Genomic DNA, 24511 nt, shown 5'->3' with positions numbered 1-24511 from the left:
GACCTTTGAGCATCAGTGTTTTGTTGGGGGCCAGAATGGCCTCTCTTAATTCAGAAAGATGAGAAAAAATCAGTCCTGGCTTCTTATTGGGCACATGCAAAAGCCCTTAGAGGACCAGTCAACCTACCCCAGTTGGCTGTTTTGATTGGATGTCTCTGGAGCAGCTGACTCTTCTCAATATCAGTCAAGAATTCTGGCCCCAGCTGGTTTGGCTCAGTGTATAGAGCATCGGCCTGTGGACTGAAGGGTGCTGGGTTCAATTCCGGTCAAGGGCGTGTGCCTGGGTTGTGAGCTTGATCCCCAGTGTGGGGTGTGCAGGAGGCAGCTGATCCATGATTCTCTCACATCATTGATGTTTCTATCATTCTCTCCTTCTCCCTTTCCTCTCTGAATTCAATAAAAATATATTTAAAAAATAATAGTAATTCTGTGGGTTTGCACTGGCTTGAACAAGTAGAAATATATCAGCTTACATAACCAACCAGGCCCAAGAGCAGAGGCAGGTGCCTAATACCACAAAGAACCTCTCTTTATTTTTCATACCCATTGTCTAATTAGCTTCGTGGCCCGCAACCATTCCAGACTTGTTTCCTGCCATTTTAACTTCCCCAGAAGAAAGAGACTGCTTCTGTCCCAGAGCTCATGCTCAGTGGCCCAGTTTGGGTCAAGTGCCCATCTCTGAACCAGTCACTGTGGCCAGGTTTGCAAATGAGTCATTCCTGTCCCTGGAGCTAGGCAGTGGTTCTCTGTCTGGGGCTGTACTGCCCCTCAGGGTGGTTTTGGAAAGTTGGGTGTTTTAGGAACTAGGAAAAGGCCATTAGCATTTGGCGGGTGTTAGCCACGGATCCTAAAAGTTCTTGGGACATTGAATTGTTTTCCCCTAAAATATCTGTACTACCCTCCCTGAGAAATGCTGGGCGGTGACATGCAGGTCAGCCCCACCTAAATGACCTGGGCAGAGCGACTGTCCAGGCATCACTGCTTCCCTAAAAGTACCCTGAGAACCTGTAGCAGGAGAAAGAAGAGAGAGGTGCTGCAGACAGATGGGTGCCCACCACCCATCCCTTTGTGGGACTAGATCGGAGAATCTTGGGGAGGAAGAGGGAGACCATGGGTGGCCTGGTTCTCACACCAGGCCAAGGGTGTGATACGTTTCCTTCTCATCAGCTATGTTTGCTTCTCTTCTGGGCCTCTGTTCTTTGGTTCCTGAGTAGATGACAGCGGGCTGCTGGTACACTGTATCTCAGGCTGGGATCGGACCCCCCTCTTCATCTCTCTTCTGCGCCTTTCCTTGTGGGCCGTGAGTATGGATGGGATGGGATGGGCTGGGCAGGGCAGGGAGCATTTTGAGACCCCTGCCACGATCTACCCTTTGGGAGTGTTAGGACTGTCTCCAGAAAGTAGAGAAGATTTGGAGTAAGGTGTCATGATTAACCCTTTTTCTGGGGCTGTTGGCAGCCTTGTTGTCACTGGGTTTGTAGTTGTGGTTCAGCCCCCGGAACAAGGAGGGGCCTTTGTCACGGGAAGGCATCTTTCTGATCTTGGCACGTCTCCCTGGTCTCTCCAGGATGGGCTCATCCACACGTCCCTGAAGCCTGCTGAGGTCCTCTACCTAACTGTGGCCTATGACTGGTTCCTCTTTGGGTAAGTCTTTGGGGAATGTCAGGTTTTGGGTGGGGCAGTGCCTTGAGAACTGTGCTTCTGTGTGTCCATGGTGTGGTGGCTTCTAGGATAGTGTTGGAAGTGAGGACACTCCCACCCTCTTGAGAAAGACTGAAAGGTGCAGGTCAGTCCCACCTGAGGCTGGTGTCAAAGCCACAGTCCCTGTGACTTGGGTCCCCCTTTGCCCTCCTGCCTCAGCGCTGCTGTCTTTGACCTCCTTGCCTTTTTGTTGCAGGCACATGTTGGTAGATCGGCTCAGCAAAGGAGAGGAGGTGGGTACTGCTGACAGTCTGCGAGCACATGCCAGGGCTCTGAGCGGTTGGGCTCTTTGACCCATAAGAGGGACAGGATGGCGGTCTGTTTGGTATCCACACTTTAGGGGCAATTGCTTTCCCACTGTGTGCTGGGATTCGGCAGCATGACAGGAAAGCATTGGCACGGGAGCCCCATTCTAAACTTCTGCACTGGGAGATACCCTTGCCCACACCCCCTGTGACCGGGTGGCAGCTCTTTTCCCCTTCCTTCTGCTGCCATCCTTACACGTGACCTTGTATTCTGCACTCAGCTCTGTAACCAATTTACAAGTCCTTTTCTGTGCCCCTCATTCTTCAGCTAAAACCCAGATGCTCTTCCCTGTCCCCCACTCTCATCACATTTACTCAGCAACTTTTAAGCCCCAGGGCCGTCCATGCCCTACTCCTCACCACCAGCCCGGCTCCAAGGCCTGCTTCCTGTCTGAGGGGTCGTCCCTTTTTCCTGCTCATCTCTGCCCTCACCATACCCCATCTGTTTTGCTGTTCTTCACAGTATTTGCCTTTTTGAGTATCCTTGTTTTCCTCACACACAGATTTAGAGTCAGACCTGAGTTTGAATCCGAGTTGTCCCAATTACCTGGGTGACCTTGGGTTTAGAGTCAGACCTGAGTTTGAATCCGAGTTGTCCCACTTATTACCTGGGTGACCTTGGATGATGTGAATAACCTTGAGTCTCTTGCAATCGTCATGCTCCCTCACAAAGAGAATGAGTGCATATGCCCAGCGTGGGAGCCGTCACGCAGTGTTAGCTTTTTCTTCTGTCCCCTGTCCCCCCCTTAGAATTCTGAACCATCTTTCTCACTCTCCTGAGGCTGCCTTCTTTTCCAGGCATCTTATCTTGTGCCTCCTTCTTTTGTTCCTTTCTCATAGCTGCTGCTTGCCCCTTCCTAATCTCTTCCTCCAAGCACTTATCGCATCTGCCAGGGCTGCAGAGCTCATAAGCCAGCTCCTGAGAGGCCTCTGTGAACTCTGTTAGAGGCATTGACTTTGGCATTGCAATCGGCAGGTAAAACCCCTCTGCAATCTTGTTTTAGACTCACTGGCGCTCCAGGACATTCTGCCCTCCATGCCATCTCCTGCACCCCCAAAGCAGGCCAGATTCTGCCTTCAGAGACTCCACAGAAGATGGGGCTAAGCCCTGTGGGGTCTGGATTTAAATCCTGCCATGTCTCGGCATATACAAAAGGTCTCCTCAGCTGGGAGGGTTGGTCTTCAGGGTGTGGGCTTTTCTCTTACCCCCACCGGACACTCAAGCCATTGATACTTTTCGCTGCAGCAGCCCCTCAAGATGAGGGGCTCTCCACAGTCTGGGGCCTCCTCTTGATCTTTCTGTGGGAGGATGAGGGAGATGGTGGGTGAGATGACGGAAGGGGCAGCTGCTATCTTTGAGACAGAAAGATGCAGGGCAGCATTTTATATGTAACCGTTCGAATGTCTGCAGTTTTTATAATTCATAGCCCTTGTTGAGGGTGCCTGAGAGGTGAGGTAAGAAGAGTTTCCGTTTGTCCAGTAGGTTGCTCAGTAGGGGGCTGTTGTGCTGGGGGCAGGTGCTGGCGAGTTTGTGACAACCAGCCCATTGGTGTTACCTGTGTGTTAACTCAGAGGGGTCCCCTCTGAGTCCCTGAGGGTCACACTCATCCCTGGCCAGTCTTCTCTAACTGAGGCCTCCCCTCTGCCCTTCCCTGCCCCATTCCCACCCTCTGGCCAGGCCCATTCTTAACCTTACCCATCAATTATTTTAAGACACCTCTGTTTACTATGCAGCACCCAGGCAAACACAAATCCAGCTTGTATATTTGGCAGATTAGACTTGACATTATCTTTTAAAAAAATGAAGGAAAGCATTGATGCTTTAAAAAATAAAAAAAAAATAAAAAACAGAGGCCTATTAAATAGCACTCTGTTCGTCTCCCCTGTCTTTGAGATTTGCAGCACATTAGCATATTAAAGACTAAAATTCTTTGGTGAAAACACCTATTTAATATTATGTAACACAACATTTTCATACTGACCTGATGTTCCCTCTTTTTTCTTTGAGAAGATCATATGGGGCTCTGGGATACCATGAGAGGTACATGGACCACACTTTCCAGAATCACTGGGGAGTTTAAAAACGGCGAAGACTGCCTTGTGTGCATTTAATGGCGGTCCATCTGACTGTAGTGATGGCGAACCTTTTGAGCTCAGCGTGTCAGCATTTTGAAAAACCCCAACTTAACTCTGGTGCCATGTCACATATAGAAATTTTTTGATATTTGCAACCATAGTAAAACAAAGACTTACATTTTTGATATTTATTTTATATATTTAAATGCCATTTAACAAAGAAAAATCAACCAAAAAAATGAGTTCGCGTGTCACCTCTGACATGCGTGTCATAGGTTCGCCACACTGGACTAGAGTGATGGCTGGAAGAGAGAGGTCAGTGGGGATAGGTCAGCAGCCTTCTCCCGTCTGCCCACCTCAGACTTAGACCTGCCCTTCACAACTCCTGAGCAGTATAGGCTCTGGGCTAGACAGTGGCTGTCTTTCACCCCTGGTTCTCCTGAATCACTATTTCTGGGCGTCCCCCCTACCAAATCTGATTCCTTTCCCTTCTGTTGTGTTCCTTAATTGGTGTTCATTTAATCTCCTTGACTCAAAGTAATCTGTTCCAGCTGTCCTCTGTTAGCCTTTCTCCCTGGGGTTCTTAGGGAGAGGCAGAGAGGGGAAGCTGCTGTGCTCTTCGTCCTTTTCAGTAGCTTGAGAACATGCATGTTGAATTTGAAGAGTGTGAAACTCCATGGCTTACCTTCTTGCAGTCCTGTCCTCCCTCACCCCAGCCTAAGTGCATTTGCCTAGCCTGCTAAGCCCTCTCTACCACCCGTACCATTTACAGACCAGAATATCCAGCAGGGTCCCTAACAGGGCTGCCATCCAGCAGGGGGTTGACTAGGGGGGCTGGCTGCCCACTCCTGGGCATTCTGCCCCCTAGATTCTTCTCTGGAGAAGGCTGTGTTTTCATGGGTACTGCTTTTTGTTTCTTCAGATTTTCTTCTTCTGCTTCAATTTTTTGAAGCATATCATCTCTGAGGAGTTCTCTTCTCTGAAGACACAGAGGTAAGAAGCCTGCTCTCTCACACTGGGACCAGGGTACTCTGGGAAGGGCCCCTATGTGCAGGCAGGGTCTTATTTGCCACCTTATCCCTGCCCTGCTTCCCTGCATGCTTGGTAGCTGGCCTTTTCCAGCCTTCTCTCTGAGGCCAGGGGAGGGATCCCTGGTGGAGAGGCTCTTCTGAGGTATAACTGAGGTCAGCCTGCAGTTACACTGTCCTGAAGGTCTGGGGACAGACGAGTGGTTCTGAGAGCTAGGGGAACAAGGTGATTTGCCGTAGGAAAAGCCAGCCCAAGGACAGGAGGACTTCAACTGCCCGCACCCAGCCAAAGCAGCCAGTTCTCCTGCCTGAGAGGATTGTTGCCTTCCCTGGGCTACTGCAAGGCATGTCTGCGCCACTCACTGTGCAGCCCATCACTGCCAGCAGAGTCTGCTCCCAGCCTGGCAATTGCCTTAGGACCCCTGTGAGAGTTGGTGGCTTTTCTGAGTTCCCTTGCCTTCCAAATCCAAGCTCCCAGTGTGTTTGGCCAGACTTGAATTCTTAAGGGGCCAAACTGACAGGGAGGAGGTAGGCTTTGCCTGAAGTGGGTCTGGTATTTTGCAACACAGTAGGTAGACCTGACTCCATGAGTTGCCTTGGTGGGTTGGAGTTTCTTTCCCAGGTAGGCTGCGTGTGGGGGAGGGGACAAAGGAGACCCCAGCCCAATCCGGAATTCACCATTCTGCGTACTGTTTACAGGAGGAAAAGTTTGCCAGCCCGGGATTCAGGCTTCACCCTGGAAGATATCTGCATGCTGAGTGAGTCACATGCCCCAGCAGATTTCCCTTCCTCTGTGCATCTTTCTCAGTATAGACCACACAGGAATTGTTTGTTCTAGAAACTTCTTTCTCCAGTTATATGGTATGAAAGAGGTGGGGACCTGTAGTGGGAGAAGATAATGTGGTGAACTGATGGCATTGGCGTCTTTCAGGACGAAAGGACCGTGGCAGCACCACCAGCCTTGGCAGTGACTTCTCTCTGGTCATGGAGAGCTCCCCAGGAGCCGCTGGGAGCTTCACCTATGAGGCCATAGAGCTGGTCCCTGCAGGAGCACAGACTCAAGCAGCTTGGTGAGGGGCCAGGCTGGAACTAAGCTTGCTCACAGCTGTGGCCCAGGGTCACCAGCTCCAGGGAGTCCCAGGAACAAAGGGGCCCATGACAGTAGGACTAAGAGCACAGCTCCATGCCCTGCTGTCTCTTCTGGGCCTTGGAGGCCAGCCATCTGGTTGGTGAGGGGCACTGCCTGTGGTGGCCCAGGAGCATAAAGGGAGAAGCGACAGGGCTGGGTGAGGGAAAGCTGAATGTTAAAGGACTCCCTGGAGGAGCTCCCTTGTATTATTTGCCTGGGAAGTGGGCGGGGGAGGAGTTTAGAAAAAAGAAGAAAACATGTGAGTACAAAATGATGATTGGGAATTGGGGAGTTGTTTGAGTCAATTCCTTTGAGAGTCTGATGACTTTCTCCTTAGACAAATGGCTCAAAATTTTGTATAACATTTGGAGGGAGGGGCCTTTACTGAACTTAGTTAAGGATCTGTTTTGTAACATCTGCTCTAAGGCCAATTGGCATTAATTGGATGCCACAGTTCTTCTGTGATGACCCTGCTCTTGCTGCCCATGCCGAGCCTAAGGGAGTACTGATGTATGCCCACTCCCCTGTGGCATTTTCCCACTGGAAGTAAAGACTGGGCTCTGAGATTTGGTGAAAGTAGGCCAAGGGCTTGCCTAGGGCAGCCCCTTGGCCAACAGCCCTACTCTTTCCACTGCAGGAGGAAGAGCCACTCATCCTCTCCACAGAGTGTGCTCTGGAACCGGCCACAGCCCTCGGAGGACCGCCTGCCTTCCCATCAGGGGCTGATAGAAGCCAAGTCTTCCAGCTCCTCCTCCTCGAACCATTCTGACAACTTTTTCAGGATAGGTAGCAGTCCTTTGGAGGTCCCCAAAACCAGGTGAGGAGCTCCAGAGCCTCTAATGGAGGAGGTGGCTAGCCCTCCCCTGTTAATAAGGTTGGAGAGTAGGGTTCTAGCACCTGAGGTGGTGCCTCGGATGCAGTCTTAAGACAGGGTTCCTGGCATGCAGCCTGGTGGGCGATATACCTAGGAGGCTAGGGGGAATTGACAAGCTTGGAGACCGACTCACTGTCTGGAGGATGGGTTAATGTTTGGGTACAGAGCAAGAGCTGTTTTGCAGAGTGGCTTGAGACTCCTTCCCAGAACCCTGGCAGATGGGGAATTCAGAAGGCGTAGTGGTTGTGATGAGATGGGCAGAGAGTCGGGGTTGCCTTCACCTGTTGCCTTTGGCAGGTCTCAGCCCACTACCCCACCCCCTTCCCTATGGACCTCACATTCTCATGAAAGAGATGGATCTAGATCCTGAGTCTCCTCTGGCTCTCACATTCTGTCTGAATTGGTAGAGCAATGAGGAGAACAGATCATAGAGAGCAGGCTAGACGTGCGAGGCTGGGGCGAACTTCAGGAGACTGCATACCTAGAACGGGAGCCGCTCAGCCATGATGGACAGGTGTGGCTGGATTTGCTGCAGGAATGATGTCTCCTAGATCAGATTAAAGCTGAGCACGGGCAGGGTTTAGGTTTGAGGGATGGTCTGACACTTGGGGAAAGCATTTCTGAGCTGACTCCATACCTCTTTTTCCATGCCATATCCCAGGGAAAGAATTCTGTGAATTGCTTTGTTTTCTAAAGCCTTAAGAATGTCTGACCCTTCTGGAGAAAACAAAGCAGTGTGGGACTTAGGAGGTCCTTAATAAATTCCAGGGAGAAATGGGCATTTCAGAAATAGCTTAAGTATTGCCCTGTCAGTGTGGCTCAGTGGTTGAGTATTGACCTATGAACCAGGAGGTCATGGTTTGATTCCCGGTCAGGACACATGCCCGGTTTGCAGGCTTAATCCCCAGTAGGGAGTGTGCAGGAGGCAGCTAATCAATGATTCTCATCATTGGTGTTTCTATCTTTCTCTCCCTTCCTCTCTGAAATAAATAAAAAATATGTATATTTACAAAAAGAAAAATCAATCATTAAATAAACTTTAGAAAATAAAAAATAACAAAGGAGAGTAAGCATTGAAGTCCACCCTGGATTGGATCCTAATCTGCCTAGTTTTAGGCCTGTATATCAAGGAGGAAATGAGCCCCGAAGTCACAAGCATATTTACAAGGAAAAACCCAAAACTTCTGGAACTCTCCTCTCATCACCATCCTCTGGTTTTTCTCTGTGGGCAAAAGCAGGTGATGGGGAAGAGCCCCTCCCCACGCAGGCAGAGCAGATGAGTAGTAGAGCTCCAGATGGCACTGTTCACATGGGTCTTATGCACTCACCTCTGAAGGTGAGCCCTTCAGCTGGGAGCACTAACATGTCTGCCTGTGCTGTAGCTGAATCTATTAAACAGACCACAACCTCTCTGACTGCACGGGAGAGTTTGTGGAGGGTGCTGAGCAAGCGTACCTGTGCTTGTTCACACTCTATGTATACCCACTGCCCACCTTTGTCTGCATGCCCAGGCTTCCTGGGGCAGGTCCAGAGCTGCTGCAGCTCTGTGTGACCCTCCCTGTTTTGGACTGGAGTTCTTGCTCATCACCTCCACCTTCTTCTGTCCAGCAGCATTGCTGGACAGTTGGGAAGGGAACAGAAAGATTGCTCTTGACCTCTGAGGCCCTGCCCTGGTCTTCTTAAGAATATATTTTTATTGATTTCAGAGAGGAAGGGAGAGGGAGAGAGAGATAGAAACATCAATGATGAGAATCATTGATTGGCTGCCTCCTGCACGCCCCCTAATGGGGATCGAGCCCTCAACCCAGGCATGTGCCCTTGATCGGAATCGAACCCAGGACCCTTCAGTCCACAGGCCCACGCTCTATCCACTGAGCCAAACCAGCTAGGGTTCTGCCCTGGTCTTAACTGTCCAGCTGCTGGGGGCACCCCTGCTGGGGCAGCAATCCATCACCTCTTCCTACACTTAGCTTTTTATTTTTCCCTTCTTCCTGCCCATAGAGCCTACTTTCAAATTTTGGGATTGTTTCCCTGAGTCTCAGTGGTGGTTCTCCGCTTGACTGGGCGACTCAGACTCAAATGGCCAGTCCAGGATAACAACCAAGGCCCCTCCCTCAGAGGCTGAGAAGGGTTGGAATGTCCTCTGGCTTCTCAGCCCTGTGTGCGAGGGCCTGGTTGAAGCTGGGACAGCTGGACCAAAGTGGGACAGAAAGGCGTGAGGTGGGCTGCTGTGAGGTGTTTAGTGACTCTGCTGGGCTATTCTGGGAATGCCCACTTGGAGTCTGTCTGGACTGGCCAGGCGACAAGGTTCTGGATTTGATGCCTATTTGCCAGAGGTTTTGAAATACTAGATTATTCAGATTTGGAGCATTCTAATTATGTATTTCCATTAACATTAAAATTAATTTAGTCTCTTTTATCTTAAAGTGCCTGAGGGATTCTGTCATTAGCTGCCCTGCCTCTCTTAGGTAACAACAGCCAATCAGCTTTTTAATGCAGTAGAGGAACTGTATGGAAAGAAACCCTTTAGTAAAGCTATCTGTCGCAGCCAAAATTCCTCTCATAATGTGAATTCTCTGGGTTTCGTGTGCTCCAAATTCCACAGTATATCTCTTTTAAAGCAAGACTTCCCTATAAAAGGAATTGGTAACGCTTTGTTCAAAGTGAAGAAGTAGGTGTCAGGTTGGGAAGAAACTTCTGTGGGGGTACTTCTTCGTACCCAGCCCTAACCCATACCCTTCATGAGGAATCCGTGGCCTTTTTGCATTATTAGCTGCCATTGCAACAGCTTCTGATTGAGCTCCATTTTTGAACCATTGTTAAATCTCTCATTAGCTACAGGGCTGGGGGCTGGAGGCTGGGAAGAGGCAGTACCAGTGCTCCAAGCTCATATGCCCCCTAAGCCGCGGTTAGTAAGTGGCCCAGCTCTGTGTCACCTTGGTCTCTGCTCCAGCGTTAGACATCGTTAGGGGTGCAGGGTTGCTAGCACAGCACTGCCCATGCCTGAGGAGGAATAGTGCTAGCACTGTGCCCAGCATGAAGCCAAGCAAAGCCTGAAGAGCATATGAACTGGGCTGAGGGTCACCCAGCAGCCTGGTTAAATAGCTAAGTAGTAACATAGGAACCAACTCTACCTCCCAGCTAGCTGCTTTTCCCCTATCCTCCACCACCTACTAACTGCTTATTATAAGCAGTGAGCTTTGTCCCAGGCTGTGTTTAATGAAGCAGAGAAACCAGATTGCTTTCTGCAATACATAGGGCTCCTATTCCATGTTTGATGCGTTTTTGCATGGGGCCACAGCTCCAGACCCAGGATGAGTGTGAGAAGCCTAAAGGCATTACCAGCTTGAGACCCTGAAGAGAAAACTTGGAGTTCTAAAAGACCTCTCTTTTGGACTGCTGCAGAAATTCAGAGGTCCCTGGTTGGGTCACATACATGTGTGTACATATGTGCTAATGGTTAAAGGCCCGCCTGGGAGAAAGTGATGTTCCTTTTTTCAAATGTAAGAAATCCCATTTAGCCATCTCTAAAGCCAGTTTCTCTATGAATTCAGGCCCTTGTTGAATTGAAGGATTCTTCCCGTAAGGCCCCATTCCTGGAGGCATTCACTTGGGTAGAGGCTGTGAGATCATCATCTAGAGGCTTAGGCTTTGGTGGGGGGTTGGTATGTGGATTAGGTGACACCCAGCCCCCTCAAGTAAAATATTCATTCCCTGCATGACTTCAGACATGTCACTTGATGATTTTGGGATTCTAATTTCTCATCAGAGACTTAGGCAACTCCTAGGTCCTTCCTTCCTGGCTATGTATATTCAAGCCTTCATCATCAGCCATCAACTCAGGTGCTTTCAGGTGTAAGTAACAGAAAAACAATCTCAAATGGGTTTAAACAGTAAAGAAAAATAACGGTTCATGTGGAGAAGCACAGTGGAAAAGGCAGTCTTTGGTTCTTTCCTCTTGCCTCCTATATGCTATCTTTGTCTTCTATCCAACTTCACTAGTGGTGGCCACTCACTCCTGGGGCACCCTGCTTCCTTTCTCACATCCAAGGATCACATACTGACTTCTTTTCTATCCATAGATCAGAAGCTCTATGCTTTAGTCCAGTTGGAAGGTACGTGTCCATCACTGAAGCAATCCCTGAGGTCCCTACCACCCATTCATTATCAGGAAGAAAAATCAGTGTATTATGGATCTAGCATTGGCTTTGGTCAGACCTGAGTTTCACTTCTAACTTTGTGACTTGGAAAAATCACTTTCCTTCTGAGCTCAGGTTGTTGGGGTTTTTTTTTGGTGTTTTTTTGTTGTTGTTGTTGTTTTTTTGCCAGTCCTTGGTATACATGGCTTCAGAGGAGAATAGGGAATTTTACATAAGTGAATTTTAGAAATAAATGAAAATTTTGCCAAACCTTGGCCTATTTCTATGTATTTTTGATGGGCAGGATTCTAAATGCATTAATGACAGCCCTGTCTTGTTTTTTTATTTTTCAGGTGTACAACCCAGTGATTATACATTTATAAATTAAGTCATAACCCCACTAGGTCTGGTACCCATCTGACACCATATATAGTTATTATAATATCATTGACTATATTCCCTATGCTGTGCTTTACATCCCCATGACTGTTTTATAACTACCAATTTGTACTTCTCAATCCCTTCACCTTTTTCACCCATCTTCCTGTACCCCCTCCATCTGGCAACCATCAAAATGTTCCCTGTATCTTTGAGTCTGTTTTTCGTCTGCTTCATTTATTTTGTTTTTTAGATTCTACATATAAGTGAAATTATATAGCATTTGTCTTTGTCTGACTTCTTTCATTCAGCACAATACCCTCTAAGTCCATACATGTTGTTGCTGATGGCTACATTTCATTCTTTTTTGACTGAGTCATATTTCATTGTACATATGCACCACTTCTTTTATTCATTTATCTATTGATGAACACTTAGGTTGCTTCCATATCTTGGCTGTTGTAAATAATGCTTCAATGAACATATGCATGCGTATATTTTTTCAATGTAGTGTTTTGGGTTTCTTCAGATAAATACCCAGAAGTGGAATTACTGAGTCCTTCTTTGTCTCTTGTTATAGCCTTTGATTAAAGTCTATTTTGTCTGGTATAAGTATTGCTACCCTAGCCTTTTGCTTGTTTCCATCTTTATAAAATATCTTTTCCATCCCTTTAAGTCTGTATATGTCTTTTGATCTGAAGTGAGTCTCTAATAGACAGCATATATAAGGGTCTAGTTTTGTTATCCATTCAGCCACTGTATGTCTTTTGACTGGAGTATTTAATCTGTTTGCATTTAAAGTAATTGTTGATATGCATTTATTGCCATTTTTCTTCATATTTTTTATCTTTTTTTCTTCTTTTTTCTTAAAGAAGGCCCTTTAGCATTTCTTACACTGTTTTTGGTGGTGATGACCTCCTTTAGCTTTTTCCTGTCTGGAAAGCTCTTTATCTGTCCTTTGATTCTAAATGATAATCTTGGTTGTAGGTTGTTGCTTTTCATCACTTAGAATATTTCATGCCAGTCCCTTCTGGCCTGCAAAATTTTGTTGGAAATTAGCTGACAGTCTTATGGGCACTCCCTTGTAGGTAACTAACTGTTTTCTCTTAAGAGTCTCTGTCTTTAACCTTTTGCATTTTAATTATGATGTGTTTTTTAAAATATATTTTTATTGATTTCAGAGAGGAAGGGAGAGGGAGAGAGAGATAGAAACATCATTGATGAGAATCATTGATCAGCTGCCTCCTGCACGCCCCCTACTGGGGATCGAGCCTGCAACCCAGGCATGTGTCTTTGACTGGAATCGAACCCAGGACCCTTCAGTCCGCAGGCCGATGTTCTATCCACTGAGCCAAACCGGCTAGGGCAATTATGATGCGTCTTGATGTGGGCCTCTGGGTTCATATTGTTTGGGGCTCTCTGTGCTTCCTGGACTTATGTATCTTTTTCCTTGACCAGGTTAGGGAAATTTTCAGTCATTACTTCTTCAAGTAGATTCTCAATTTCTCACTCTATGTCTTCTCTTTCCAGCACCCCCAAGATGAGAATGTTGGTACACTTGAAGTTGTCCCTTAACACGCCTCATTTTTTGGATTCTTTTTTCTTTTTATTGTTCTGATTGGGTGTTTTCTGCTTCCTTGTCTTCTGAATCGTTGATTCGATCCTCTGCTTCATCTACTCTATTATTGATTTCCCTCTGATGTATTTTTCATTTCCGTTATTGTATTCATTTCTGACTGGTTCTTCTTTATGCTTCTATCTCCATTTTTATGGATCCTATCTCTTTATTGAAGTTTTTGCTAAGTTCATCTACTCTTCGCTGAAGTTCATTGAACATCCTTATAACTGGAGAGGGTTTTTTTTGTTGTTTGTCTTTTAAATATGTTTTTATTTTAGAGAGAGAGAGGAAGGGAGAAGGAAAGAGAATGAAACATCTATGCGGGAGGGAGGCAACATCGCACACACCCCACCTGGGATCAAACCCAGAACCTGAGCATGTGACCTGACCAGGAATTGAACTGGTGACCTTTCGGTGCATGGGACAACGCTCAGCCAACTGAGCCACACCAGCCAAGGCATAACCTGGGTTTTGAACTGTGCATCTGGTAGACTGCGTGCCTCCATTTTTAGATCTTTTTCTGGAGTTTTGTTCTGTTCTTTCATTTGGGACATGTTTCTTGTCTCCTCATTTTGGCTGCCTCTCCATGTTTGTTTCTGTGTGTTAGGCAGAGCTGCTTCATCTCCCAGTCTTGGTAGAGTGGCCTGTGTAGTAGGTATCCTGTAGTGCCCCGTGGTGTAGCCTCCCCAGTCACCCAAGCTGAGTGCTTCACGTGCACCCCATGTGTGGACTGTAATTGTAAGCTCAGTTTCTTGAATCCCATCTGTAAAGGGGGAGTAATGAACCTGGCCTCTCATTGTGTTTAAATGAGATAATGAATACCTGGCACATAATAAATACTCATCTTTTCCACAAATGCTCAGTAAACTGTAGCTGTGATTAAGGATTTTGAGGAAGGGAGAGGGATAGAGAGTTAGAAACATCGATGAGAGAGAAACATCGATCAGCTGCCTCCTGCACACCCCCGACTGGGGATGTACCTGCAACCAAGGTACATACATGCCCTTGGCTGGAATCGAACCCAGGACTTCAGTCCACATGCCAGTGCTCTATCCACTGAGCCAAACTGGTCAGGGCTGTGATTAAGGATTTGTCCTTACTAGTTACATATCTGAGGGCCAGTGAGCCATGTCAGGGCACTGGGCAGATAAAAGGCCAGGCCAGATCTTTTTTTTCTTGCTTTAGCTATGTGGGTTGCACCAGTTTGGCTTGTATGGGTATCCTTCTACCCCCTTCTAAAAAGGACTGTCTAGAAAACACCTGCCTGGCCCTGGCCAGTGTGGGTCAGTTGGTTGGACAATCGTCCCATGCACCAAAACTTTGTTGCAGAGTTCAATCACTGGTCAGGGTAGGTATGGGAGGTGACCTATCAATGTTTCTCTCTCACATCGATGTTTTTCTCTTTCCCACACTCCCTTCCTCTCTAAAATCAATAAAAACATATCTTTAGGTGAAGATCAAAAAATAAATTTTAAAAAGACACCTGCCCTAGTTGGCCCACAGCAGGTATCTAGCAGGAAGTGGGGGGAACGTGAGAGTTGCAGCTTTCTTGGTGCTGTGAAGAGGGCCTAGGCCAGTGATGGCGAACCTTTTGAGCTCAGCGTGTCAGCATTTTGAAAAACCTTAACTCTGATGCCGTGTCACATATAGAAATTTTTTGATATTTGCAACCATAGTAAAACAAAGACATATTTTTTATATTTATTTTATATATTTAAATGCCATTTAACAAAGAAAAATCAACCAAAAAAATGAGTTCGCATGTCACCTCTGACACGCGTGCCATAGGTTCGCCATCACTGGCCTAGGCCATATCCATCTTAGGGAGTGAAATGTCACTAAGAAGCCAACCTCCTGGGCCCTCTGAGTCAGAGGATATGAACAGATGACCTTAGAAGCAACACTGGCTCCAGTTCCGCAGTTTGAGGTTAGCTTGGCCCCATGTTTCCTCCAGTTCTGTAGATAGATTAGAGGAGGTGGAGCTCAAACCCCCCCCCCCCCCCCCTCTCCTGCTCTGTGCTTGAGAAAGGGTCTGGGGTCTTATTAAAAATGGTTGAGTTACTTTGTACTGAGGCTGACTTGAAGTTTTCCTTTCATTAGGCAGGTTCAGGTGCTCCCTTCTGGTGACTCTTTCCTTTCATCTTTAGGTGTCCCCTCTAGCCAGCTAATCCATACTTGCATTTATAAGCACATCTCTGCTTAGCACAGTCCTTTGTTCTCAAACCCAGGAGCTGAACAGTTGCTTTGCAACCCTTTCTTTGACAAAAGCCTCAAGTAGGAGCCTGTTCTCACTCTTGAAAAAGATGCAGAAGATGGCTGCTTGCTGAGATGGCTTCGTGTCCCCTGGGATCATGTACCCTGCTGCTATCTGCTAGCTATCCCATCTCACAGCTGCTCCTGGCTGCTCCAGGTGTCATTCTTGCCTGGGGGTGCTACCTGCTGGACACTGGGGAAGTAAAGGGAAGTGACTAGCCCCAAACCAGGAATCCCTGCAGGGAACCTCACTGCAACCACATTCTATCTGTCCAATATTTTCCCATTGGTGGTCTGAGTCTCTGCTAGCCCTGGGTGAGTAAGGTTGAGGTATAAGAAACCGTGGTCCTTGCCCCAGGAGTGCCTCATTCTGCCAGCCTCTTCTACTCAGCATCCCTTCAGTCCCTCAACACTCTGGTGTTTAGGAATTGTTCTCTCACAGCCACTAAAACTGGAAAAGAAACTACCCTAAAGTTTGAATAGTAGATGAGATTTGTGGAGCCAGGCTGATGTTAGCGGGGTTGTGCTGACTGAAGGCCTGACCTGGAGGAAGCCGAGGGCAGGCACCAGACTATGGCATGTGGCCTGTCCTCTCCTGTCTCTCTGATTTACAGACAGCCTGAGTCCTACAGCCTGAGTTTCTAGTCTCCATCTAGAAACAAGAACGCCCTGCTTTGTTGGGCACTAGGATCTTCCACCAGGTACCAGACCACATCCTGTTCTCATCTCTAATGCTGCTGTCACACACCTTCCGGAGTTTAGCAGGAATGATGAATGTGGCAAGTCTCTGTGTTACAGGAGGTTCTGATTCATGGTGACTTTAATGTAGAAAGCCATCTGTTTTCCCTGGTCTCAAGGTAGTTCTGTTGTAGGACAAATCTGTAATCAAACTTGGCTTTAAAAATCTTTTCTTGTGCTGCCTGGCTGTGGGACCTTGGGCAAGTGCCTTCACCTGTCTGGGCTGACATTTCCCTGTCTTTAAAATGGGAATGGTTAAGGTAGGTATGGGAGGTGATGGGGGACTGTCGCTCTTTACGTCAGCCAACTGTGTGGGCCAAGATCAATGAACATTTTTCTCTGTTCCATACTCCCTACACCACTATTCATGCTTCTACTCTGATTCTGGGTCCCTACAGGAGCACCTTCTGCTATTCTTGAATTAAAGAATAAAGGGTCAAGCATCAAAGATGATGCATCTCTGGGGTCTGGGACATGGGGTAGCTGATGGAAGGGTTTGTTTGATATATCCCTCTCTTCCTTCCTCTTCTAATGGCTGCGCTGTTGCCCAGAGATGGCAGAGGGGTTGGCTCTGAGTGAGGAGGAGGTGGCACAGTAGATTCCCAATACCATTTTCCTCTCCCTGCACTTCACAAACTTCCATCTGAAACAGGCCTGATGAAGCTGTCAAGTTGCCTGCCTGATTCATCCCTTCCCTCTGGGCATAGCCAGTGAGTTAGCTGGGTGTGCTTGTGAATGCAAACTAGGGCTCCTGGAAGGCACTGCAGAGTGGAGCTAGGGCTCTTAATCTAGGTCACCACCCTCCCCTCTCCCCAAGAGGCTTTTCTCCCACGTCTCTGACAGGAGCTCAGTGGCCCTGGGCTCTGTGTAGCCTCCATGCTAATCTGTGTGCTGGGGAGTATGGGGCATCCAGCCTTGCTCCCCTCCTTTTGGTGCTGTGGATATTTCACTTGTTCTGTCAGACACCAGGGCAGGCTTTGGTTGATGGCTCACCTCTTGTCACCATGCTTTGCTCTTCTTTTGCTTCTGAAAGTCTTTGCATTAAGCATTGTCTTCACAGCTGAGCCTGCCTTATGGTCTGTATTCTTCTTTCTTGGTCTATCCAGCTGTCTTTGCACTTTTGGAGAAAATGGTTGACTTTACAGATACTCCACCAACAGAACCTTGCGGCCATGGCCCAGGGCCACCGTAGCAGCCAACCCCCACCCCTCCAGTGCTTCCCCTGTCAGGCATATGACTGACTGTGCATCATCTCCCCTTTCTCCTCTCTGCCCCAGATCAGTGGACCATTCCCTGCCCGGATCCTCTCTCTCCACAGACTTTGGCAGCTGGCAGATGGTAACAGGCTGTGGCAGTATTCAGGAACGGGCTGTCCTGCACCCAGACTCCTCTCTCCCTTTCAGCTTCTCGGAGGAGCTCCCTAACAGTTGTCTGTAAGTGTCTTGCTTGAGAAGGCAGGATGCTCCCCTGCCCATATCAAAAGCTGGTGAGCACACAACCATGCTGGTCAGGAATGAGGCAGCAGCCGGCCCCAGGGAGCTGGCTTGGGATCCCTGCCCCACCCCAGTGTCTTAGCTAAGTATACTTGCTGCTCATGGACCTGAGGTATGGAGGAGGCCTATTATGGGCTGCTCAGAAAGTGCGTTGGAGTGTGTGTTCGCTCTTCCCAGCCTCTAACACCCATCCACGGGTGCCTTGGGGCACATCCTGAGGGAAAGCTGGCTGGACTGTAACTATAGAAGATTCTATTTCTGTCCAAGGCTTTGCCTGACAGGAGAATCCTTTGAAAGCAGAACAGTGGGGAAGTGAAGGTAGGTGTATGATGGAGACCAAAGCCAGAATGTTGCTGGGTTAGCTCTAAGGCTGTGCTCCTCCCCATTAGAACCAAGGGTTCCATGGCAATCCCTCCTCATTTTTGTCTTCTGCTTTTGCCTCTGGTCAGGAAAAATTAAAATCCCAAGCCTATAAAATCCTCTTGCAAGCCTATAAAAGCGTACAAAATATTGGACTTCCAACTCCTATAAAGTATCTACTTGAGCAGCTGCCCTTGTAGCAGTCACCTGCCCCCTGCCTGCTCTGCTGCTGCATAGATGTCAGGAGTGGGGAGGGCCTCTGGTGAGCTTGTTGGTCTGTACCTCAGCTGTGGCTGCCTGAGGGACCTCACCTCCCTACCACAGGTGAATGAACTCGGGTTAGGGATTCATCCCCCCACCAGAAATCCAGCTCATTCCCACCAGTGCTCACTGGTTGGAGAAAGCTGCCCTGGGAGTTGAGAAGATCCCTGCTGAGGGCAGGCAAGGGCTGGACCTTGGTATTCCAGGATGGCACTCACAGGCCCTGGCCTTGCAACTGGGGAGTTAAGAGGCCACTAGTGCCTGGTATAGCCTCTAGCCGTGCCCTTAAGCCAGAAACAAGGTCCCTATCTTCGATTTTTGAGATTAAAAAAGATAGTTGCACCTTTCTGTAGGGACTTTCTATTTGTCACACTGGCCTAAGAGTTATCTCTGGAGTAAACAGACATCTCTGCCCCTGCTTAATAGCATCCCTCACTTACCTGGTATTAGCCACTGAAATAGGCAACTCTGGTCCCACATCCTACAATTTATACCTTAGGCAGCTCTCTGAGTTCATAGTTCAGAATTCTGGTTGGTTCTGGTGGTTTCCAGAGGAGGGCTAGGTTCTACATGATCTCATGGCCTCCAGGGTGAAGTCACTCAGTATATGCTTGGGCTTTATTATCAGGGAAATTTAGTCGGAATCTTAACTGCTCTGCTCACCAGCTATGTCTTGGGGTATCAGCCTTGACTTCTCTGAGCCTGTTAGCTCATCTCTTGAGAAAAGCTAATGGCACTATGGTAGCTTCAGTCCCTGCCTATCCATTGCCTACCATGTGTCCACAAGTGAATCATATTTCCTGTCTGGACTCCAGTTTTGTTGTCTCTAAATAGATTGTGATCTCTCCCCCTCTGTCTCCCAGAAGTGCTCTCATACGGACCTTTGGATGTTCCCTGTGAATACAAACCACTAATTGGACTTTCTCTAAGAAAAAGCTGAAGATGCACACATAGCCTCAAGCCTGTATGAAACCTGAGAAAGTAAAAAAGATCTAGGGCCATGCATTTGCCCCAAATGTCAAGAAATACTTGGGAGTTGTTCATGGTATTGCAGGAATCCAGTATCAGCTCCATTTTCTTAGTGCTGCTGTAAGAGCTACTTGACTTTGTTTCTCCCTAAAACAACCTCCTCCTCTTCCTCCTCCTTCCTCTCCTCTTCTCCCTTCCCCTCCCCTTCCTCCCTCCTTTTCTTTCTTCCTTCCCTCCCTCCTCCACCTCCTTATTTCTCTCCCTCTCTCTCTCTCTCTCTCTCTCTCTCTCACACACACACACACACACACACACACACACTCTCACTCTTCACTGCCACCAGTCTACTTCCCTAGATCTGCTCTCCCCATACTTACCCAGGACTGTCATTTATTCTCACAACTCCATCTGTTCCCCAGGCCTTTGGGTGCAAATCATTTGGGCTTGGGAATTGTGAACATTTATGCTGCTTCTGACAAATTCCCAGGAGGGATTATCCAGAGATTGGTCTCTTTCAGGAAATTTTGGGGTAAGTTAGGGCTAGTCTTTGTGCTTAGATGGATGGGAACATGAGAGTTCATCGTATGTAGGTGTGTCACCTGTCTCCCTCCATTTGAGTTCCTGACCTTTTCTCTGATTCCATGTCCCTCCCACCTCTAGATTGCATGCCTTTTAGTCCAGGTATTGGATGTAACTGGTACCTCAGGTGTCTTCTATTAAAGAATCCTTCAAGGCAGTGGTCACCAATCTTTTGGACCACACAGACCACCAGTGGTCCATGGACCACCGGTTGGCGGCCGCTGCTTCAAGGTGTCAGACAGTCTCATATGGAGCTACACATTGATAAGTCTAAGTTTTCATGCACTTACCTCCTTCTTGACTTGTAATTCCAGGCCAGTGAGAGAGGAGGGGTTTCCTATCTTCCGATCAGTGCCTGTAGAGGCCAGAGAAAGAAAAATACATGGAATCAGAACAGGAATTTTTCTGGAAAAGCCAGCACTCTCCTAGCTGTTTACCTGGGGTCACAGTGACTAAAAAAAGGTGTAGCTAGAACATTGGGGGTTTCCAGTGAGGACCCTGGCCTCTCCAGGGCACTGCCAAGAATTTTCTCCCAGGATGCTCCACGTCGTGTCCTGGCCTCAAGAAAGCTGAGGCCTTTGGTTAGCCAAGGCCTGGTGCCTGATACTAGGGTCTCTCCCTACAATGAGAGGTAAGGCTTGTAACTCGGCTTGTTCCTACTAAGGAATGGAAGCCAACAGCTGTTGGAGCAAACTCCCTCCTGCTTGGCTTCTCCCCTCCCTCATTATCACAGAGATGGTTGTTCCCCATAGGAAGTCAGGCCAGTGCCCCAATAAAAGGTGCTGCTGCTAGGTAGGAACAGTAACCTGAAAACGGAGAGGAATGGTTTAAGAGGGGAACAGGATCAAATGTTTGGGGCCTGAACCATAGGGTAGTGTGACCACAGGACAGACATTCATCTTGTGCTGATGAAGACAGAAGGATAAGCATTGTGACATGAGGATAAGGATGTTGGCTCCTGCCCCATGGTGATGCATTTATTCTTTTCTCCTCTCTATAGGCTCGCAGCCCTGAGTGAACGGGAGACTCGCCTGCAGGAGGTGCGCTCAGCCTTCTTGGCTGCATACAGCAGCACAGTGGGGCTTCGGGCAGTAGCCCCCAGTCCTTCTGGTGCCATTGGGGGCCTGCTGGAGCAGTTTGTGCGTGGCGTCGGACTCCGGGGCACCAGCAGCAGCACCTTATGAAGCAGCCAGCCCACAACAGTTTCCTGCTTCTCTCTCACCTGAGCCCTGAGTGGAATCAAAGCCATGCCTGGCCAAAGGGTGCTTTTTTAAAAGTCGGGAAAAATGTCCTCACTCCCCCATCTGCATCATGCACATGGCAGCCCCAAAGCCGAGCAGGGCCAAGGACAGGGTTCTCCAAACCTCAGCTTCCTAACTGGTGACCACCACCCCTCCTCTTGTCACTGCCTCCCACCCACTCTAATCATTGCCGGGATTCCCACCAACTCAGAACTGTATGGGGTTCCCTGGGGCCTCATGGAGGCCAAGACTTCACAGATGGCACCCCCCCCCTTCCATGTGTTTCCTGGGGAGGAGGGGGGTCACCTGCACTGAGAATAGGCAATTTGACACAAAATAAAATCAAAGTCTTTTTGAACAGCAGCTCTTTTGGGCATTCTCATTTGGTTGCTATCTTTGTGAAGTTATTTGGAAGGTCTCTGTCCTTCCTTGTGCTGGAAAAAGGGGTTTGGGGGCTATACCTCAACTCTTGAGCCATGATAGTCTCCTCAGTGAGATGGGGACATGTAGTCACAGACTGTTAAGGGGTTGAAGCAGTTGTCCTTGGGGCTGATTAGGCTCTAGTCACCTAGGGAATCTGTTTATCTATGCAGATTCTTAGGGCTGCCTGAAATTTAGACTTGCGGTTGCTGACATTTTCATTTAGGTGGGAACAGGGTGGGGGTGTGTATGTTCATTTTAAATTCTGCAGGCAACACAGTCCTAGTACAAGTGACCTGCAGCCTCTGCCTATAGTGGAAGGACTGGCTTCTAGGACTTGGGAGGCAGTAGTTGGTGTGGAGAGGATGGATCTGTGTGACCACCGCTCTCATCTACAGCAAGACCCAAGAGGGCTGCATTCTCACAGATTGTCTGCATCTCTAACACCATGAATTCATTAGAGTTCAAAGACCTGGGTAGGGCTTTGCACAGTGCTGTTAATAGCCACTGTTTTACTGAGCTCTGGCTGCTGCTGTTTTTTTAATGGGTTATTTTTTTTTATTATTTTTTAAAATTAATCCTCACCCGAGGATATTTTTCCATTGATATTTTTTTTAAGATATATTTTTATTGATTTTTTTACAGAGAGGAAGGGAGAGGGATAGAGAGTTAGAAACATCAATGAGAGAGAGACATCAATCAGCTGCCTCCTGCACACCCCCTGCTGGGGATGTGCCCGCAACCAAGGTACATGCCCTTGACCGGAATCGAACATGGGACCCTTGAGTCCGCAGGCCGACGCTCTATCCACTGAGCCAAACCAGTCAGGGCTCCATTGATCTTTTGAGAGAGAGTGGAAGAGAGAGGGAAAGATAGAAACATCAATGTGCTCACATCGATTGGTTGCCTCCTGCCCCGACCAGGACCCGGGCCAGGGAAGGAGCCTGCAACCAAGGGATGTGCCCTTGACTGGAATCGAACCCGGGACCACTTGGTCCGTAGGCTGACACTCTATGCACTGAGCCATACCAGCTAGGATGAGCTCTGACTCTTAATACAAGAGAGGTCATTGGTATGAGTGCACAGAGGAAGCAAACATTCTTGAGAATTTACTGTGTATAACACCTTGTGCCAAGTCCTTTTCATGGATTATCTCAATAAAATTTTACAACAGCCCCAAGTAGGTGCTATAATGGCCTTTCTACTAATGAGACTGAGCCACAGAGATGTTGAGTAACTTGCCCAAGGTCGCACAGTTAATGTGAACAAATGTGTGACTTTCTGTTCAGAGACCTAGGCAGGGCGGCAGTGGGAGGGGGAGAAGCCGATTGTTGAGGGAGGGCTTAGGTAGCGGAAAGGTCCCAATTGCCCATCAGGTGCCCCAAACCCTTCAGCGCTGTGGATAGCTCTTCAGGAGGCGTGGGATTTGCCCCAGAAAAAATGCCCTGGAAGGATTCTCCCAAGGTGTGGGTTGGAGGGGGTCTGGGTAAGGTTCCCGGACAGCCCGAGGCTGCTCCAATGGGGCGGGGGCCCCCCGCAGGGCTGGGCGGGGCTGTGTTGCCTTCTGGAGTTGCTGCCCGCGGCCACAGTCCAGGCGTGAGCGGCGGGAGAGCGCACACTGCTGGAGGGAGTGCAGCCGCCACCGCGGGAGCACAGGGGCCGGCCCCGCCGCCGCCGGTACTCCTAGCCCTCAGGTGCTCCGGCCACCCTACCAGCTGAGAGACCAGCCATGTCTCTCAGCGGAGCCTCTGAACGCAGCGTCCCGGCTACCAAGATTGAGATTACCGTGTCCTGCCGGTGAGCTGGCCAGCTGGAGAGGGCGTAGGCACTGCCCAGCTCCAACCGGCTCCGGGGCTGGGGCGGACAGGGGCTAGACCCGGGGGGAAGAAGCATCTGGAGCAGGAAAATCGTGGATGCAGACTCCCTGTTAGGGGAGGGGGTTTCCTTGAACAGTCCCCCCCGCAAAAAAAGGGCTCACTTAGCCTGCGGGTTCAAGGGATGGGTCGCGGGGATCCAGTAGATTCTGGGCCCCAGGAGGACAAAGTTCTGGAGCTAACCCTCATTCCTGGGGACACTGTGGACACGGACCGGTCCAGCCCGCAGGGAAGCGGTCCTTGGGCTGAGCTTTCCGGTGCTGTCCAGGGTGCTAACAACGCGGACCCAGGCTGGATATAGGAATGAGGAAGGGAGGTGCGATTTGAGCCCCATGCCTCCCCCGGATGCCCAACTCAGGGCCGAGTTGAGGCGGTGGGGTTCAGAATGACCCACCCTCTATCCGTCTGTCTGTCGCTTTCTCTAGGAACCTGCTGGACCTCGACACCTTCTCCAAGTCCGACCCCAGTAGGCGGCACCAGGGCGGGGTGGAGGGCAACTCGGTGTGCGGGCGCGACTTAGGAGCGGGGAGGGGGTGCAGACTGACCTGACGTCCTTCTCTCCCCGCCCCCACTCCCGCCTGCAGTGGTGGTGCTTTACACGCAGAGCCGGGCCAGCCAGGAGTGGAGGGAGGTGAGTCCGCGAGTCCTCTTTCAGCCCAGAGCTGCCCCCGGGAATCAACCCCCCACCCCACTTTGCAGGCTCCACGCTGACTCTCAGCACCCCCCACCCCCCTATCCAGTTCGGACGGACCGAGGTGATCGACAACACGCTGAACCCAGACTTCGTGCGCAAATTCGTCCTTGACTATTTCTTTGAAGAAAAGCAAAACCTGCGCTTCGATGTGTGAGCCCCGCCCAGAATTCTGGCTTGGACCGCCCCCCGACCTGGATCCACCCGAAATTCTGGCTGGCTACACCCCCACCTGGCATCCCGGGCTAGTTCCTCCCCAAGGCCCAGTTCGGTCCCACTTAGAAGTGGGGGGTCCACTCTAATCTTAACTCCGCCCCACGTCGGCTTCGCCCTGCCCTTAGGTCACATCCAATCCAGTTCACTCCCCGAGCCTGGTCCTGCCCA

General features: G+C 49.1%; 2 protein-coding genes and 1 pseudogene across 2 annotated transcripts in view; 2 read left to right on the top strand and 1 right to left on the bottom strand.

Moving 5' to 3' along the window:
• Positions 1-20895, bottom strand: part of LOC102249436 — a 29096-nt pseudogene extending 8201 nt beyond the window's left edge.
• Positions 1-21505, top strand: part of MTMR14 (myotubularin related protein 14) — a gene marked incomplete at its 5' end in the record, with an annotated part of 50468 nt that extends 28963 nt beyond the window's left edge. Inside the window, 9 exons of the mRNA XM_014542695.1 lie at positions 1215-1300; positions 1568-1644; positions 1898-1934; positions 5005-5075; positions 5810-5868; positions 6042-6180; positions 6877-7056; positions 17517-17672; positions 20902-21505. Coding sequence (XP_014398181.1) covers positions 1215-1300; positions 1568-1644; positions 1898-1934; positions 5005-5075; positions 5810-5868; positions 6042-6180; positions 6877-7056; positions 17517-17672; positions 20902-21085 — 989 coding nt within the window. The remainder of the gene's footprint in view (positions 1-1214; positions 1301-1567; positions 1645-1897; positions 1935-5004; positions 5076-5809; positions 5869-6041; positions 6181-6876; positions 7057-17516; positions 17673-20901) is intronic.
• Positions 21506-23057: 1552 nt separating this feature from the next.
• The window catches only part of CPNE9 (copine family member IX), a 21598-nt gene continuing 20144 nt past the window's right edge, over positions 23058-24511 (top strand). The window contains exons 1-4 of the mRNA XM_005870103.2: positions 23058-23359; positions 23862-23902; positions 24021-24067; positions 24177-24280. Of these exons, the coding sequence (XP_005870165.1) occupies positions 23292-23359; positions 23862-23902; positions 24021-24067; positions 24177-24280 (260 nt within the window). The 5' untranslated portion in view covers positions 23058-23291. The remainder of the gene's footprint in view (positions 23360-23861; positions 23903-24020; positions 24068-24176; positions 24281-24511) is intronic.

The sequence above is a fragment of the Myotis brandtii genome, unplaced genomic scaffold (assembly GCF_000412655.1).
Source record: "Myotis brandtii unplaced genomic scaffold, ASM41265v1 scaffold312, whole genome shotgun sequence".
NCBI lineage: Eukaryota > Metazoa > Chordata > Mammalia > Chiroptera > Vespertilionidae > Myotis > Myotis brandtii.
Note: the sequence above shows the minus strand (reverse complement) of the source record. Positions and strands in the feature narration are given on the sequence as shown.